Here is a 14550-nt window from a genome sequence, read left to right as displayed (position 1 = left end):
AGGAGTTGTGAGGAGTATGGCTAGTCGACGTCGCTGCTGAGGAAAGCAGATTTTTTTTTCCTGCGGAGCTGCACACGTGATCACTTTAGCCGCGAAATTTACTCAATTTATTTAAACTGTCATTTATTAAGCTGGAACTTTATTTAGGAAAATTGGTTGGAAATACTTAATAATTTTAGTTTCTAAAACAGATCAGTACAAGTAAATAATTATCAAATAGTTCTATTAGAATTCACCAGAAATATTGAAGGTATATTAAAAATATAATTAGTTAGTTAAATACTTATTTATTTTCATTACATAAACTTAAATAATATATGTAAATTTTATAGAAATTATTTGTTGGATTTTTAATTATTCTTTTTAATCTGACCCACTCAAAATATCACTTAAATGATTTCAAAAGATTTTATTAAGTTAATATAGCTCTTTATTTTTGTGAAATTTACTAAGCCACTGAATTATTTTTTACAGTGCAGCCACGAGTCAAATGGAGCTTTCTTTCATCAAACAGAGAGACAGAAATCTTGGTGGCCCGTGGTGAGTGGGTGAAGGTGAGTGAGTTGTATAAAGGCAGGGCGTCACTGCTGAATTATACTGCCTCTTCAGCTGATCTCACCCTCAGACTGGATGGACTGATACACAATGATACAGGCTTCTACCGCTGTAAAGTCCAGCATGGCTTGGAGGATGCTTATGACCAGGCACAAGTCAAAGTAAAAGGTAAATATTATTTAAACAAATTTACATGCAGGGATCACTGGCATCCCCATATTGTTTGTGACAAAACAAACCCATTTTTTGAACCCATTAATTAATAAGGTTTGGAAGAAATTCCTACTTATATAAGCAGGAAATATATATACTTAGTAATATTTCATGAAAAAATTATGAATATATATATATATATATATATATATATATTACATACATACACACACACAGACTATACATATACACACATACATACTACCATTCAAATGTTTTGGATCAGAAATATTTGTGATGTTTTTGAAAGAAATCTCTTTTGCCTACTAAGACTGCATTTATCAAAAATACAGTAAAAACTGTAATATTGAGAAATATTATTATATTATATATATTGTATCAGCAAATAACGTTTTTGATGGCTTTTTATTTACCACAAAAATACAAAAATTTTGAATGAGCGAAATAATTCTACTGTAACCTTGCTTGTTGAAGGCAGTGATGAGGATGTATCTTCCGGAGAAAGAGAACTCCCAGGAAACGGATCTTCCATTATTAAGCCTACATACTCAAATATGGCCACCATCACTCTCTCTAATGTGACAGATATTCAAGAAATTATTGAAACAAATAGTGATGATGATAATCACACACGCACGGTTGGACCCACAACAAGTCTGGAGGTTACGTTTCTTCCTCATGGGACCCAAAGTCCCTTCTGGCAAACTGTGCCCTCTTCCACAAACCCAGGAGATTTCAGAGCAGATGTTGAACTCAGTGGGGAAGCGGCAGTTACCACAGATCACATCAAAAACTCCACCAATGAGGAGACAGCACAAACCCAAAAACCATCCACTACTACAGCCAATAATGAAGATGATGATGATGACGACAAAAATGATTACAAACTCATGATAATGATTATGAAGAAAGATGTCAAAACCACACCTGAGTCTACCAGTCTACCTGCCAGACCTACCCAGAGAGTGTTGGTCAGGACAGACTACATTTCAGGTAAACATGTTGTATATCTTATCTTCCACACTGCAATTAGTATTTTATAACCTGCTTTTGTCTGTGTTGTAGAAGATATCCATGCATTTTCACTGAAGAAGAGAAGTTTCTTGGAGTGGTCCTTTAAGGAGAGAGAGAAAAAAACTTGGCAAAAATTATTTCAATGCTATTTAATTATGAATGAACTATTAAACTAGTTTAAAAAGCACATGGTCAAGCCCCTTAAATTGGTTATTTTAGTTTCATTTATATATTACTATAGTGCATATTTTACATTACCTTTTTTTTTTTCATTTTAATTTGTTTCATTTTTTGTAATTCAGTGATTTTTAGTCTTTTTTTTAAGCTTTAGTTTATTTTTAGTTTTCATTTTAGTCATTATAATTATTCAGCTTATTTTATTTCAATTAGTTGACAAGCTCTTTTTAACCTTTTTTCATGTAATATTTAGATACTTCATCTAATTCATATATTTCAGTTTTATTACCCATTCAGATATTATTTCTTAATCATTCGTTCAAGTTAATAACAACACTGCCTTGTACATCTGGGAGTGATTGCACCCTCTATTGGTTGTTTAAATTTCTTGAGCAAAGCATGTGCTCTCAACAGGGGGCACTGTTTCCCTCCAAACACTGGCAGATGCATCTCTTTAAAATATCTGGAAACTTGATATGCACTCATCTGTAACAACAGAGTAGCGCGTCTTTCAAAGAGGACAGTGCAGACAGAGAGACAGAAAGACTTTATCAGAATTGTTTATCCCCCATCACAACAAATAGTTTCAGTCGTGCATGAAGGAAGAGTTTGGTTTAGTGGGGCCATGATGACTAGAATATGATAAGAGAACAATTGGAAAGAAACGGCAATGTATCCGGTGTTGATACAGCATGTTTTATGTAGTTAGAGGTTAACAGAACATTTCAGGGATCTAGATTTAGCCTGTTTTTTTTTTTTTAGTTGGGGTCCACAAATTTTATGCCACACTCTCGGTGCAGCTATATAGTAGCACCACCTTGTATTTAGTACAATCATGCTTTATTTCAAATCCTTCACTTGTGTCCAATATTTTTATAGTGAGCTATAAAAACATGTTAATGGCCTTTTAGATGCATGTCTGGAGAACCCTTGTAAAAATGGAGGCACATGTGTGGACAGTAGAGAAGGTCAAAGGTGTCTCTGTCTACCTACTTATGGAGGAGATGTTTGTGAGACAGGTGAGTTACCTGCATTTTACTTCTTCACTGGAAAAAGTGGAGCAATTGTTACAGTACTTTTTTATCTTTAAAATTATTATTATTATTATTATTAATAATAATATTTGGTTACCTAATGCTGAGTCTTTTCTGATTTCTATAATATTTTTACATCTCTCAACAAAGATCTAGAGCACTGTGAACCAGGCTGGGAAAAGTTCCAAGGGTTTTGTTATAGACATTTCACCAAACGGCAGAAATGGGATGTGGCAGAGCAGCACTGTCGCATGGGCGGAGGTCACCTGATCTCTGTTATGTCACCTGAGGAACAGAAGTTTATCAATGGTATGTTTAAACAAGTGCTTGTAGAGGTGGCCCTTTCCTGTTGATCTAATCATTTTGACTTCTTATCATATGTTAAAAAATTTTACTTGATGGAACCTGATTTGAACCTAATGGAATGCGTTTAACAAGGTATTTTTTCCGGAACTCTTTCTGTCAGTAGGTGGTGCAGAAGTGAGTGTTTATTAGTGAATTATCATTTGTTCAACCAATTAGTTAGATTCATTCAGGATCAGTCCATCTAAGTCTTTATTATGAGTGAGCCGTTGAACTATTTCCTTAACCAGTTCAATCAAAAACACTGATTTATTAAGTAAGAAACTCCATTAAGGTATGTTTACTCAGAGATGTGCACTGTTTAAATCTGCATCGGCTTCATTTGAAACTATTCTTATTGGTGAAGAGCAAAAATACAAAAAAATTAAATACCAAAAGTTTCTCAAAATTGTAAGTTAGCTTACTCAATACTAACTTCTTGCTCAGTGAACTGTTATCTGAAAAGCAGTACTATTGCTCGATATTGCTCAAACTAAAAGTCAAAAAGAGTGTCAAGCTACTGAAGCGGTTTAGCCTACAGTACATAAAGGAATTCATAAAGGACCAGGTTTGTTGACATAACATTGAGAGGCCCTGCATTTTGTTCTGCATTTCTATAGAATCATCAAAATGGTGAAGGGCTTTGAACTTGAGGGTTGTGAGGGTTGTGTGAAAATGTCCTGTGCATGTCCGTCATATACAGTATTATGTATGTGGGTGTCAAACTCGAAGTCGAGTCTATGTTGTGTCTTATTGACAGTGTATGCTGGTTCTTTGGCATTTCTGTGGTTTTTTTTTTCTTTCATTAGATAAATACAGGAAGTATCAGTGGACGGGTCTCAATGACAAGACCATTGAGGGAGATTTCCGTTGGTCAGATGGGAACCCTCTGGTGAGACTACTGATCTGGCTTTCTGTATTAAAAAATACAAATAAAAACATGAAAAACATCAAGTGTTTCTTCAAGTGTTTTCCAAGCTGGAAATGCAAGGGATTCGTGATTTGATTAAAGATGTGATTATTCCAATCTTTTGACCTGTCTCTCTGTATCAGTTGTATGAGAACTGGTATCATGGACAACCAGACAGCTACTTCCTGTCAGGGGAGGATTGTGTTGTCATGGTGTGGTACGATGATGGTCATTGGAGTGATATCCCTTGCAACTACCAGTTGTCTTACACCTGCAAGAAAGGCATTGGTGAGTACATCACAATTTGTAGGAGTGCAGGCGCCCAGGAAGAGTAAAAGTTCATCTTGATTATTTTTTTGCAGCGTTCTGTGGCCAGCCCCCTCTCATGCTGCACACTAAGATATTTGGACGTCGTCAAATAAAGTACAGGGCCAATTCACAGGTGCGCTACTACTGTGAGCCAGGCTTCATCCAGAGACAAAACCCTATCATCACATGTCAGAGCAACGGACAGTGGGAGGAGCCTAAGATCACTTGTTCACCAGGTAAAAATGTTTTTTGTTGTTGTTTATTATATTATTTTATTATATTGTATTACATTACATTATAATGTGTTCATTTCATGTATTTTGCTTACAGTGGGAGCAGCATACTCAAATAGAGAACTGGTAACATGGCCCACAGGTCAGAACAAGGAGATAATAATAAAAGAGACAACAACAAAAACAACAACATCGGAATATTTGGATATAAAATGGCACTTTTAAAACAAGAACATGGCATAGTTGCATTTCATTATTTCTTTCACTCTTCTTTTTATCATGTCATCCCTTTGTTTATCCTCTACAAAGTTCTTTATATAACAGCAATTCTATATAAAAAACGGTCCCACTTAACTTCTCTTAAAGGGATAGTTTACCCAAAATGTATAATTCTGTCATCATTTACTCACCCTCATGTCATTCCAAACCTGTATGAATTGCTTTCTTATGTTGAACATAAAAGAAGATATAAGATATTTTGAAGATTGCTGATAATCAAACAGTTGGTGGTTGCCATTGACTTTCATAGTAGGACAAAAAATACCACCAACTGTTTGATTCAATTTTGAGTGAACTATACCTTTAAGTGGTACTTCCAATTGGATAAAAGTTTAAATACACCAAACATTTATAACAGGATACTTAAATTAGGCTAAAGAGTTATTCATTTTTGTTTTTCTTCTCTCTGTTCTTTTCTTGTCCATTTTTCTCTGTGTAGACTATGACACTGAATTACATTTTGTAATTCTAAGACACCATAAAAGCACACTTGATAAAATGCAACTTCTAAACAAAGCTTGTAACCATTTGAACCATACACCTGTTCAGTTTCATTTCATCCTTTTTTTTATTTTTTTTTTATTTTTATTTTTTTATTAAATTATGAGATAAACCTATGAACAAATGCTCTCTAACATCAGCTGGTCTGAATCATCTTGTTTGTTTTTGATTTCCAGGCCCACAGTTCAAAACAAAACCATATTTTATTTTTTGATGGCCTGAAACCAGAAATTATTTTATCACTCTAGAAACATAGAAGCAATTAGAGCAATCACAATAAAAAGAGTTATCACAGTAAGAAATGTTTATGTATTTTCTTGCATCATGTGAATATGTGTGTATCCTTAATTGTTATTAAGAATAACCTTAACAAATCTGTGGTTATTATTAAAAGCATTGCTAGTAATTCACCTGTGATTTGTGAGGCACTTTGAAAAACAATTTTATGGAAATGTATCTTTTTAGTTTGATTACTGTTTGGTGTAGTTTTGAAACACTGTGCAGGTGTATGTAACTTATACTGCACTTTAGGACTGTCATACAAAAATTGAGTGCATGTAAATACAGATTTCTTATTTTCTTTGGTAATTTTATTCACACATTTTACAATCTTACTATTTTGTTCATTGTTAAAATAAATAAATAAAATCCAACTATAAGGCACCATTCAGTACATAGTGCTAAACAGTATAACATGAATACATAAGACCATAAGGATAATTTGTTCCTTTTTTACAAGTTAATGGAAAAAACAACAACATTAAAGTACATAAAAGCTTGTGGAATCTGCATATGTTGTTATAAATACATTGACTGAATAATTGTTAGACTTGGTTGACATTGTTCTTGCTGCTATATATATTTAATGCCTTTGCTGCTGCAATTTACAGCACGGCTTTAGTCAAAGCTATGAGGCGCCGTGTAGGATTTAAATCAAACTGCGCTTATCAATACATACATAAAATACGTGCATATTCACATATAAATTACTCACATATACATGCATACTACTGGATGTTCAAAAATACATACATAAAATACACGTGAACACTAATATGAAATCGATACCAATACATATAATTTTAGCAATGTATGCATGTACACACTTGTGAATAACTTGCGTATATAAACTTAAAGGGTGCATACACCTACAGACACTCAGATGAGAAAAACTTGCATTATTTGTGTACACACACACACACACACACACACATATATATGCAAGTGATTTTATATGTCGATGTGAGTTCATTAATTTTTCAGTGTAAACGGAAGGCATTTCAGTGTAAAAGGAAGTCGTTTTAGTGTGAACGGAAGTAACCGCATTTACAATCATGGACAGAGATCTGTGTCATTCCTAATCGTTTGCTCAAACATAAAAAAAAAAAAGTTTTAAGAAAAAAGTGAAAGCTGAATGCTTTTTAATACACACATGAATTGGAATATAAAGAATCTTAATCTCTCAATTTTTTTTATTTTAATTTTTTTTGCCCCAAAATAATACATTTAGTAGATAAAATGTACTATATAGTTATAAAAAGGTTGCAAAATGTCTTTATACACTTTGTTTTTGTCTTTAATCATATACTGCATTGTGGTGCACTTTGAGATGAATTATCCACGGACCATGCTATCACCAGAATATCCACCAACATGATTTTTTTACTAATCCCTTTATCGACGAAACATGTTTTATTAGGTTGTGCTTGATTGGATTACCTTTGATTATCTCGATTTCAAAAGTGTGGATTTCAGGAACAGAATGTAGTTAAACTTCAAAAATGGTTAACAATACAATATTTGTATCAAATAGTATACAAGTTTTTTATTTTATTTGCATATGATGTTTAACTATTACACTGATAAAGATCCACCATCCCCTGCATCAGATAAAAAACCAAATGTTAATTCTGAGAATGTTTACCCATGTATGTGTGCATGTGAAAATGTAAGTCTCCCCCAGTAGAAGAGCTTCTGAAAACTAGGAAAAAAAGAATAGGCAGAAGTGCAAGTATCAAACTCTGCTGATTTGTAACATATACTGTACATTGATTGCAAACAAACAGCTTCTCCACATGAACTGTAGGCTCTCATGCACTTACATGTGACACCTTTTTTAAGGAGAAAACAAGTTAAATAGTTGTTACTGCATACAAGTCTTTATACATAGTTCTTTATTCTCAATGACACCAAATATCTCAGACACTGAACATTTCAAAACACCGGCGAGTTCATGGACCATGATATCACACTCGCCAGCAGTAAGGTAACTGGCAGTTTCGATCTAGAAAAAGGTGAGAATTTCACTTCTGTGCAATCTTCATGAAATACCTTCCAAACCATGCAAGTTACACACATACACACACACACACACAGAGAGAGAGAGAGTTTAACTGCCTCTAGTTAAAAAATATAAAATGTGTTCCCAACTAAGTGAGCTTAGCCATTTTCAGAATTAAAGGGATAGTTTACCCAAAAATCTAAATTATGTCATTAATAACTCACCCTCATGTCATTCCAAACCCGTGAGACCTCCGTTTATCTTCAGAACACAGTTTAAGATATTTTAGATTTAGTCCGAGAGAGAACATTCTCAGAATTAACATTTGGTTTTTTATCTGATGGTGGATGGATGATGGATCTTTATCAGTGTAATAGTTTAACATCATATGCAAATAAAATAAAAAAATCGGGATAATCAAAGGTAATCAATCAAGCACAACCTAATAAAACCTGTTTCATGGATAAAGGGTTTAGTAAAAAGATCATGTTGGCGGATATTCTGGTGATAGCATGGTCCGTGGATAATTCATCTCAAAGTGCACCACAATGCAGTGTGTGTATAAACATTTAGCTTTCGCTTTATTTAAACTTTTTTTTTTTTGAATGATTGAGCAAATGATTAGGAATGACACAGATCTCTGTCCATGATTGCAAACGCGGTTACTTCCGTTCACGCTAAAACTATGTTCGAGTGTTTAATAGGTGTATATGCACGCACGGATCAAGTTTATATGTATGTGCGAGTGTTTAATAGGTGTGTATGCACGGATCAAGTTTATATGAATGTGCCAGGGTCTGTAGGTGTATGCACACATCAAGTTTATATACGCAAGTTATTCACAAGTGTGTATGCATACATTGCATGTATTCGTATTGATTTCATAGTGTTCACGTGCATTTTATATATGTATTTTGAATATCCAGTAGTATGCATGTATATGTGACTAATTTATATGTGAACATGCACGTGTTTTATATATGTATTGATAAGCGAAGTTTGATTTAAATTCTACACGGCGCCTCATACAAAGCTATTGAGTTAGCATTTCAAGCTACAGTAGCAGCTATTCAAGCAGGAGTAAAGCCTTTGTGTCAATCCACACTTAATTTGAAAGTGATGTATTCCTAGCAGGACCCAAACATTTTTGCTTTAAAAAAAAAAAAGCTTAGTAAATGAACTGATGATGGATGTGAATGCTAGCCTTAAGCCAAAACGCTAACTGTAGCTCATATATTCCTTTTCCTGCAGCTCTACACTGCAGAGAGCCTCTAGTTATAATCATTCCGTTATGTTCCGCAAATGAAGGACACATTCTGCACCACTTTAGGGACTTCACCTTTAGACCAGTGTGCCATGTATGTGCAGACATTCTGTAGTAGAAATATACCAGGCAGCGAAACATGGAGCAGTTATCTGTAGCAATAAGCCCCATAAAGCTGCAAACTTTTGCTGAGATACCCGAAGCTATGAACCCCTGGTTCTGCAATGCCTCCACAGCGCTCCCTTGGTTTGATGATAGGGAACCGTACACTGCCATCCTGCAGCCAGCCTCCATCGCAGTGGTCAAGCTGCTGAAACTTCCAAGATGAGTAGATCTGACCAACCTTCGCTAGACTGGCACCATCCCGTCTGCAGGCACGTTCAGCCTCGGCAGAAGTGAATGGCCCCGGAATGAAGAACACAGAGCCTGGAAAAGCAGAATGTGAGGTATCTTTAAAAAAACATTTATATTTATAAGTGCAACATAATAATAATAAATAAAATAATTAAATTGAGTGAATAACTGATCTGCAATAGGAGTATTTTCTGTATCTCTGTTATAGACATTCAATTAATGCCATTCAACAGTCTCGTGGGTATAATGGGAGCTCAAATGTCACTCTACAGAGTAACAGACTCTTTGTCTTTGCTAAATACAAAAACAACAGAGCTGATTGGCTGTCACTTCTAGTATATTTGGGGAACAAACTGTGACTGTGTTTCTAATGGCCTTCTATTTTAAACAAAAACATTTTTATTAGGGATGATGCCTCCTATAATTCTCTGTATCAGTTTATATCAATGTAACTCTCAAAGGACCATGGATCACTGACCGGATAAACGTAATATATACTACCATTCAAAAGTTTAGGTTTTTGTTTATTTATTTATTTTAATAATCTCCTATGATCACAATGGTTGCATTTATTTGATAAATACAGTAAATATAGTGAATTATTATTGAAATTTAAAATAACTATTTTCAATTTGAATATATTTTGCAATAATTTCAGCATCGTTACTCCAGTCTTCAGTGTCATATGATTCTTCAGAAATCATTTGTTGCTCAAAAATATATATTTTCTTTTAACATCAGTGCTGAAAACAGTAAATATTTTAGTGTAAACTCTGATATTTTGTAACATTATAAATGTCTTTACTGCCCCTTTCGATCAATTTAATGCATCCCTGTTAACTAAATGTATTAATTTCTTTCATTTTAAAAAAAAAAAATAACAATAAAACTTACTAACCCAAGACTTCAGAATAGTAATAGTTTCTAAACTATTTTACATACAGTATGCGTGAAAACCTCTATACTAATATTACTAACACTTTTTGTAATATGTGTGAAATATTTTTTTGTCATGGTCTGAATCCCATTCTACTCTCCATCACAGCAGAATCCTCATTCACTGACCCTTAGTGGTGGAGGTGAAGCAGAAAGCATCATAGTGGTCCCGTGTTTTGTGACGGGGCCCGTAACTTCGGATGCCTGAAAGAAGATCCCCTCCACAAGCCGGCCGTGGTCGCAGGACTGGGTAATTGACAGTTCCATCGCTCAGCCATCCAGCATTACACCAGTCCAACCCTTCAGTCCAGGCTGTTAAGATCAATCATCATAAGAGTATCACAGAATTAATATAGCTAAGCACCAAACACATAACAGTCTTTGGGAATTTAAATAAACCTCAGACAAAATTGCTCAAGCAGTCTAAGTGTATAAATATTATGATTACCCCTGTAAAGCTGCTTGTAAGAGGCAAGTGTGGCATCCTGTTCAGCACAAGCTTCTTTTGCATCAAAGAATGTAAATCTGTACCGACCATTGTGGCTCTGATAAGGAAATACAACTCCTGAAATACATGGTCAATATAATTCATGTATTAAAATATGTTCAATTATATGTTTTCATGTTTAGTGTTCCTGTAGCTCAATTGGTAGAGCATTGCGCTGTCAAGCACAAGGTTGAGGGTTCGATTCCCTGGGAACACATGATGCATAAATTAAATTAAATTTAAATATTTAGGATTCATAATCATAATTAATAATCAATATCATCATTGTGGTAAAAGCCATCTGCATTTGCTAATTATTTAATAAGAGCAACAACAATAATTATAACAATAATAATAATTATTATTATTTACTGTTGTTCATTGTCACCATGTGTGCACAAAATGAAAATCAAAATGATCATGACTGGTTGTCAGCTTGTCCTACCTTCAATTCTCAGAGTAATAATGACACTTTCATCCTCAATTCCGTTGATCAGTTCACAGCGGTAGCTGCCGTCATCTTCCAGCTCCAGGTCAGTAAGACGCAGAGAAACATCCAGGTTATGTGCACGCAGGAGAGACGCCCGAGGCCCGACTGAGCCATACTGCTTATCTGCTTGTCCGTTTGTTATAAGCACTATGTTTTCCACTCCTTTACTAGAAGGCTCAACTTTAGTCCACTTTACTCTGTAGTGCGATGGTTTAAATCTCATCACACATGGCAAAACAACTGTGTTTCCACGGCGAGCAGTGACCTCAGCATATACCAGAGGTTCCAAGAGGTATTTTAGATCTTTGTCCTTGTCTAGAAAAAATAAAAAATAAAAAAGTGTTGTGAAAGCATTGTGTAATTTAATATTATGTGTTAAAATATCTTCAAGAGGCTTTCAAATCTATAAACTTAAATGATATTACCTTGATTGTGGTGGTGGTATTTTGCAGAGTTCCAAGAGAAGAAACTGGCTGAAATCACCAGCACAGCAATACAGTTCATTGTGGATTTCACCTTTTCCCTAAACAACATTATAACGATGATTATAGTTGCACTGGTATTTGATTCAAACAGAAAGCTGTTCTCACCTTAGTCTTCAGCCTTCTTCCTCAATTTAAAAAGGACATCCAGAGAAAGTCCATGACAGTCATCTTGTTTTCTTCTGCTCTGGTTGCAGTGGAGAAACACACCAATCAGGGTCATCTGACAAGTGTTGGATGTGTACGCAGGCTTTTTCTCCTCTGTTTCGGATGTTAATGAGCATCACACAGACTCTCATTGTTCCTTTCAGTGGCTCTTGTCTAACAGACAGACCAGGAATGCCTGAAACTTAGAAACCTCAGATGATGGAGGCAACTTCACATTTTTGTTTTAGTCATAAAAGGTGCTGAAGTTAAAACATATGTAATTTTCAAGTCCACACAGTTTGTTTTTGTTGAGGTAATTAAGCTTGTTGTATGCCAGAAACCAGATAACGGATGTGCATTGACATCCCCTTTTTGTGCAATCAAGTGACATTTAAAAATGTGAAGAAAAAAAAAGTGGTATCTACAAATAAATGATGATAGAGCTTTTTACAGAACAATTTATCTTTTCTGTCATCTTGTGTTCCAGCAGAAAAACCACAGGTACTTCATTACATCAACTATGAACATGATCCAATAACATGAACCAATGAGAAAGTGTCTTTTTTAATACTTTTTTGTCTCAATTTTGAACAAATAAGTTTTTCGTGAAACATTTTGTTGGAAAAGTGTGTGTGCAATATATAATACCTAACTTATATATATTTCGTAAGTAGTTTTTAATATTATGTGCATTTATATTATTCATGTATTATATTTTATTTTACACAGAAATTTGATTAGATTTTTATTTTTATTTTATTTATCTAAGGTAATCAGAACTTTCTGAGCAAGGAAAGTGACTTACCAGTGTTTCAGAATAACTGAGATATTATTATAGTTTTTATTAACAGTTTTTATATTTTGTTTTCATTTACATTTTTATTAAAGTTAAATGAAACTTTAATTTTGAACAATTTTTTTTTTCATTCATTTCTATTTTAGTTTCCTGAAAATGAAAATGAGAAATGTTTCCTTTTTTTTCAAACCGGCGGACATAAAATGAATAATAATAATGATAAAGTAAGTTTACATTTTTCTATATTTTATTTAAATTAACATTATTTCATTTCACGTAACAAATTTGTATTATTTTAGTTTTACATAACAATAACAACCCTCTTTCCTACTAGACAGTACATGGTTATTTTAAGAAGTCATATAATTAATGCAGTCTAAATATAGACGGTTCAGGTTGTGAAGTCATAACTGTTTGCATGACCAGTCAGTTTTAGCCATAGCTGACCAGGCCAGAACAGAAAGAGGAAGTGGAATGGGCCATAGTTTGTGTTCTCTTTCTCTCTGTCTCTCTCTAACCTGAGAGCACAATGACAGCTTTGTCACTAAACTCCCCAGCACTGACCCACGGGCAGCAGTGAGCATGCAAACACGAAAAGTAAACAACCATTTGGAGGAAAAGCAGTATAATGGGATTCAAGCGTTTGTCAGTGTACTTCGCATTGTGCTGTTTCATCAATGGCTCTTTTTGTCATCTTTCACTGTTTGTGCCTAGATGATGTCTAGATGACCTTTGTCTTCCTCTGTCCATATTCATCTCTTTCACTTACTCCCAGTCTTCTATATTAGTTCTAAACTTCGAAACCTAATAGATATATTATTGTTATATACTGACTTCTTTAAGAAAGATTTAAGGAATTTAGCATGCATAGTTGATCAGTGACGACTCACTCTCACTCCTAAACTGCACATGCACATACACACATACCCAGGCTCACTCTTTAACCTCGTATTAACCCAGCCCCTGGGAAAGTGGGGTTTGAGTCAAGGTTGTGTAGTTCTAGTGATGCATGTGCTCTCAGTTACCAGAGACAGTAGTTGATAAATGATAGATTCGCCTCAGAGGATAACCGTTTTCCTAACTGTGATGTCAAGCCCAGGCTTGCTATTTCCTTGTTTCTCAGCCCCCACACTGCCACCTTCATATATCATTTTGTTTTGGGTCTCATATCTTTTGAACCATCAAACAAGTTTGAGCAGTATCATATTGCTGTGTGTTCGTGGAAATCTGATTATCTGAAAGAATAGTTCCCATACACACTTTAGTGTCTTAAGAGAAATCAATACTTTTATTCAGCATTAAACTGATCAAAGGCAACTTGTAAAGACTTGCTTGTTACAGATTTTGTTATTGTTATAAAAATAAACAGCATTCTGTTTATGCTTTGAAGTCCATCAAAGAACCCTAAATAAATAAATAAATACAATTTAAGCAGCAACTGTTTGATGATAATAAGAAATCTTTCTTGAGCATAAAATCAGATATTATATGATCGTCCCAGTTTCACCATCAAGTTGGGCACATCAACCATAACTGCTTCAAAAACAGCCAGTAAACTTGAAGTTATGATTGATGATGATCAGTTGACTTTCTCAGACCACATTGCTAAAACTGTCAGATCCTGCAGATTTGCTTTATTCAAAATCAAGAAGATCAAGCCCTTTCTTTCGGATCATGCTGCACAACTCCTTGTTCAAGCTCTTGTTCTGTTCAGGCTGGACTATTGCAATGCCCTCTTGGCAGGTCTTCCAGCCAGTTCTATCAAACCTTTACAATTAATCCAGA

The 14550-nt window shown here is 34.6% G+C and overlaps 2 protein-coding genes across 2 annotated transcripts; one reads left to right on the top strand and one right to left on the bottom strand.

Annotated features, from left to right (window-relative positions):
* Window positions 1-479: 479 nt before the first annotated feature.
* Window positions 480-5215, top strand: LOC113059584 (brevican core protein-like; the record flags this gene model as incomplete). The annotated part of the gene is made up of 8 exons (XM_026228145.1): window positions 480-723; window positions 1204-1722; window positions 2832-2939; window positions 3105-3263; window positions 4106-4188; window positions 4350-4494; window positions 4569-4751; window positions 4846-5215. Coding segments are annotated over 8 exons (1569 nt in total), but the record flags the coding sequence as incomplete, so codon positions are not given.
* An 881-nt stretch (window positions 5216-6096) lies between these two features.
* On the bottom strand, window positions 6097-12115 carry LOC113059147 (hyaluronan and proteoglycan link protein 2-like). Its single transcript, XM_026227429.1, has 6 exons — window positions 11931-12115; window positions 11766-11863; window positions 11296-11655; window positions 10812-10928; window positions 10493-10675; window positions 6097-9499 (listed from the first exon to the last, which is right to left on the bottom strand). The coding sequence occupies exons 2-6, from the start codon at window positions 11842-11844 to the stop codon at window positions 9222-9224; spliced, it is 1017 nt and encodes a 338-aa protein (XP_026083214.1). The 5' UTR covers window positions 11845-11863; window positions 11931-12115; the 3' UTR covers window positions 6097-9221.
* Window positions 12116-14550: the final 2435 nt, after the last annotated feature.

The sequence above is a fragment of the Carassius auratus genome, chromosome 41 (assembly GCF_003368295.1).
Source record: "Carassius auratus strain Wakin chromosome 41, ASM336829v1, whole genome shotgun sequence".
Classification (NCBI taxonomy): domain Eukaryota; kingdom Metazoa; phylum Chordata; class Actinopteri; order Cypriniformes; family Cyprinidae; genus Carassius; species Carassius auratus.
This window is presented reverse-complemented; position numbering and strand designations above follow the sequence as displayed.

What these genes read in the sequence shown, in the direction of transcription:
- LOC113059147 (XM_026227429.1), bottom strand. Translation starts at nt 11,844, where the DNA reads ATGAACTGTATTGCTGTGCTGGTGATTTCAGCCAGTTTCTTCTCTTGG. An exon ending in ATACCACCACCACAATCAAG is followed by an intron (nt 11,656 to 11,765) that starts GTAATATCATTT and finishes TATTTTTTCTAG; the next exon opens with ACAAGGACAAAGATCTAAAA. An exon ending in CTTCACCTCCACCACTAAGG is followed by an intron (nt 9,500 to 10,492) that starts GTCAGTGAATGA and finishes CTGCTTTTCCAG; the next exon opens with GCTCTGTGTTCTTCATTCCG.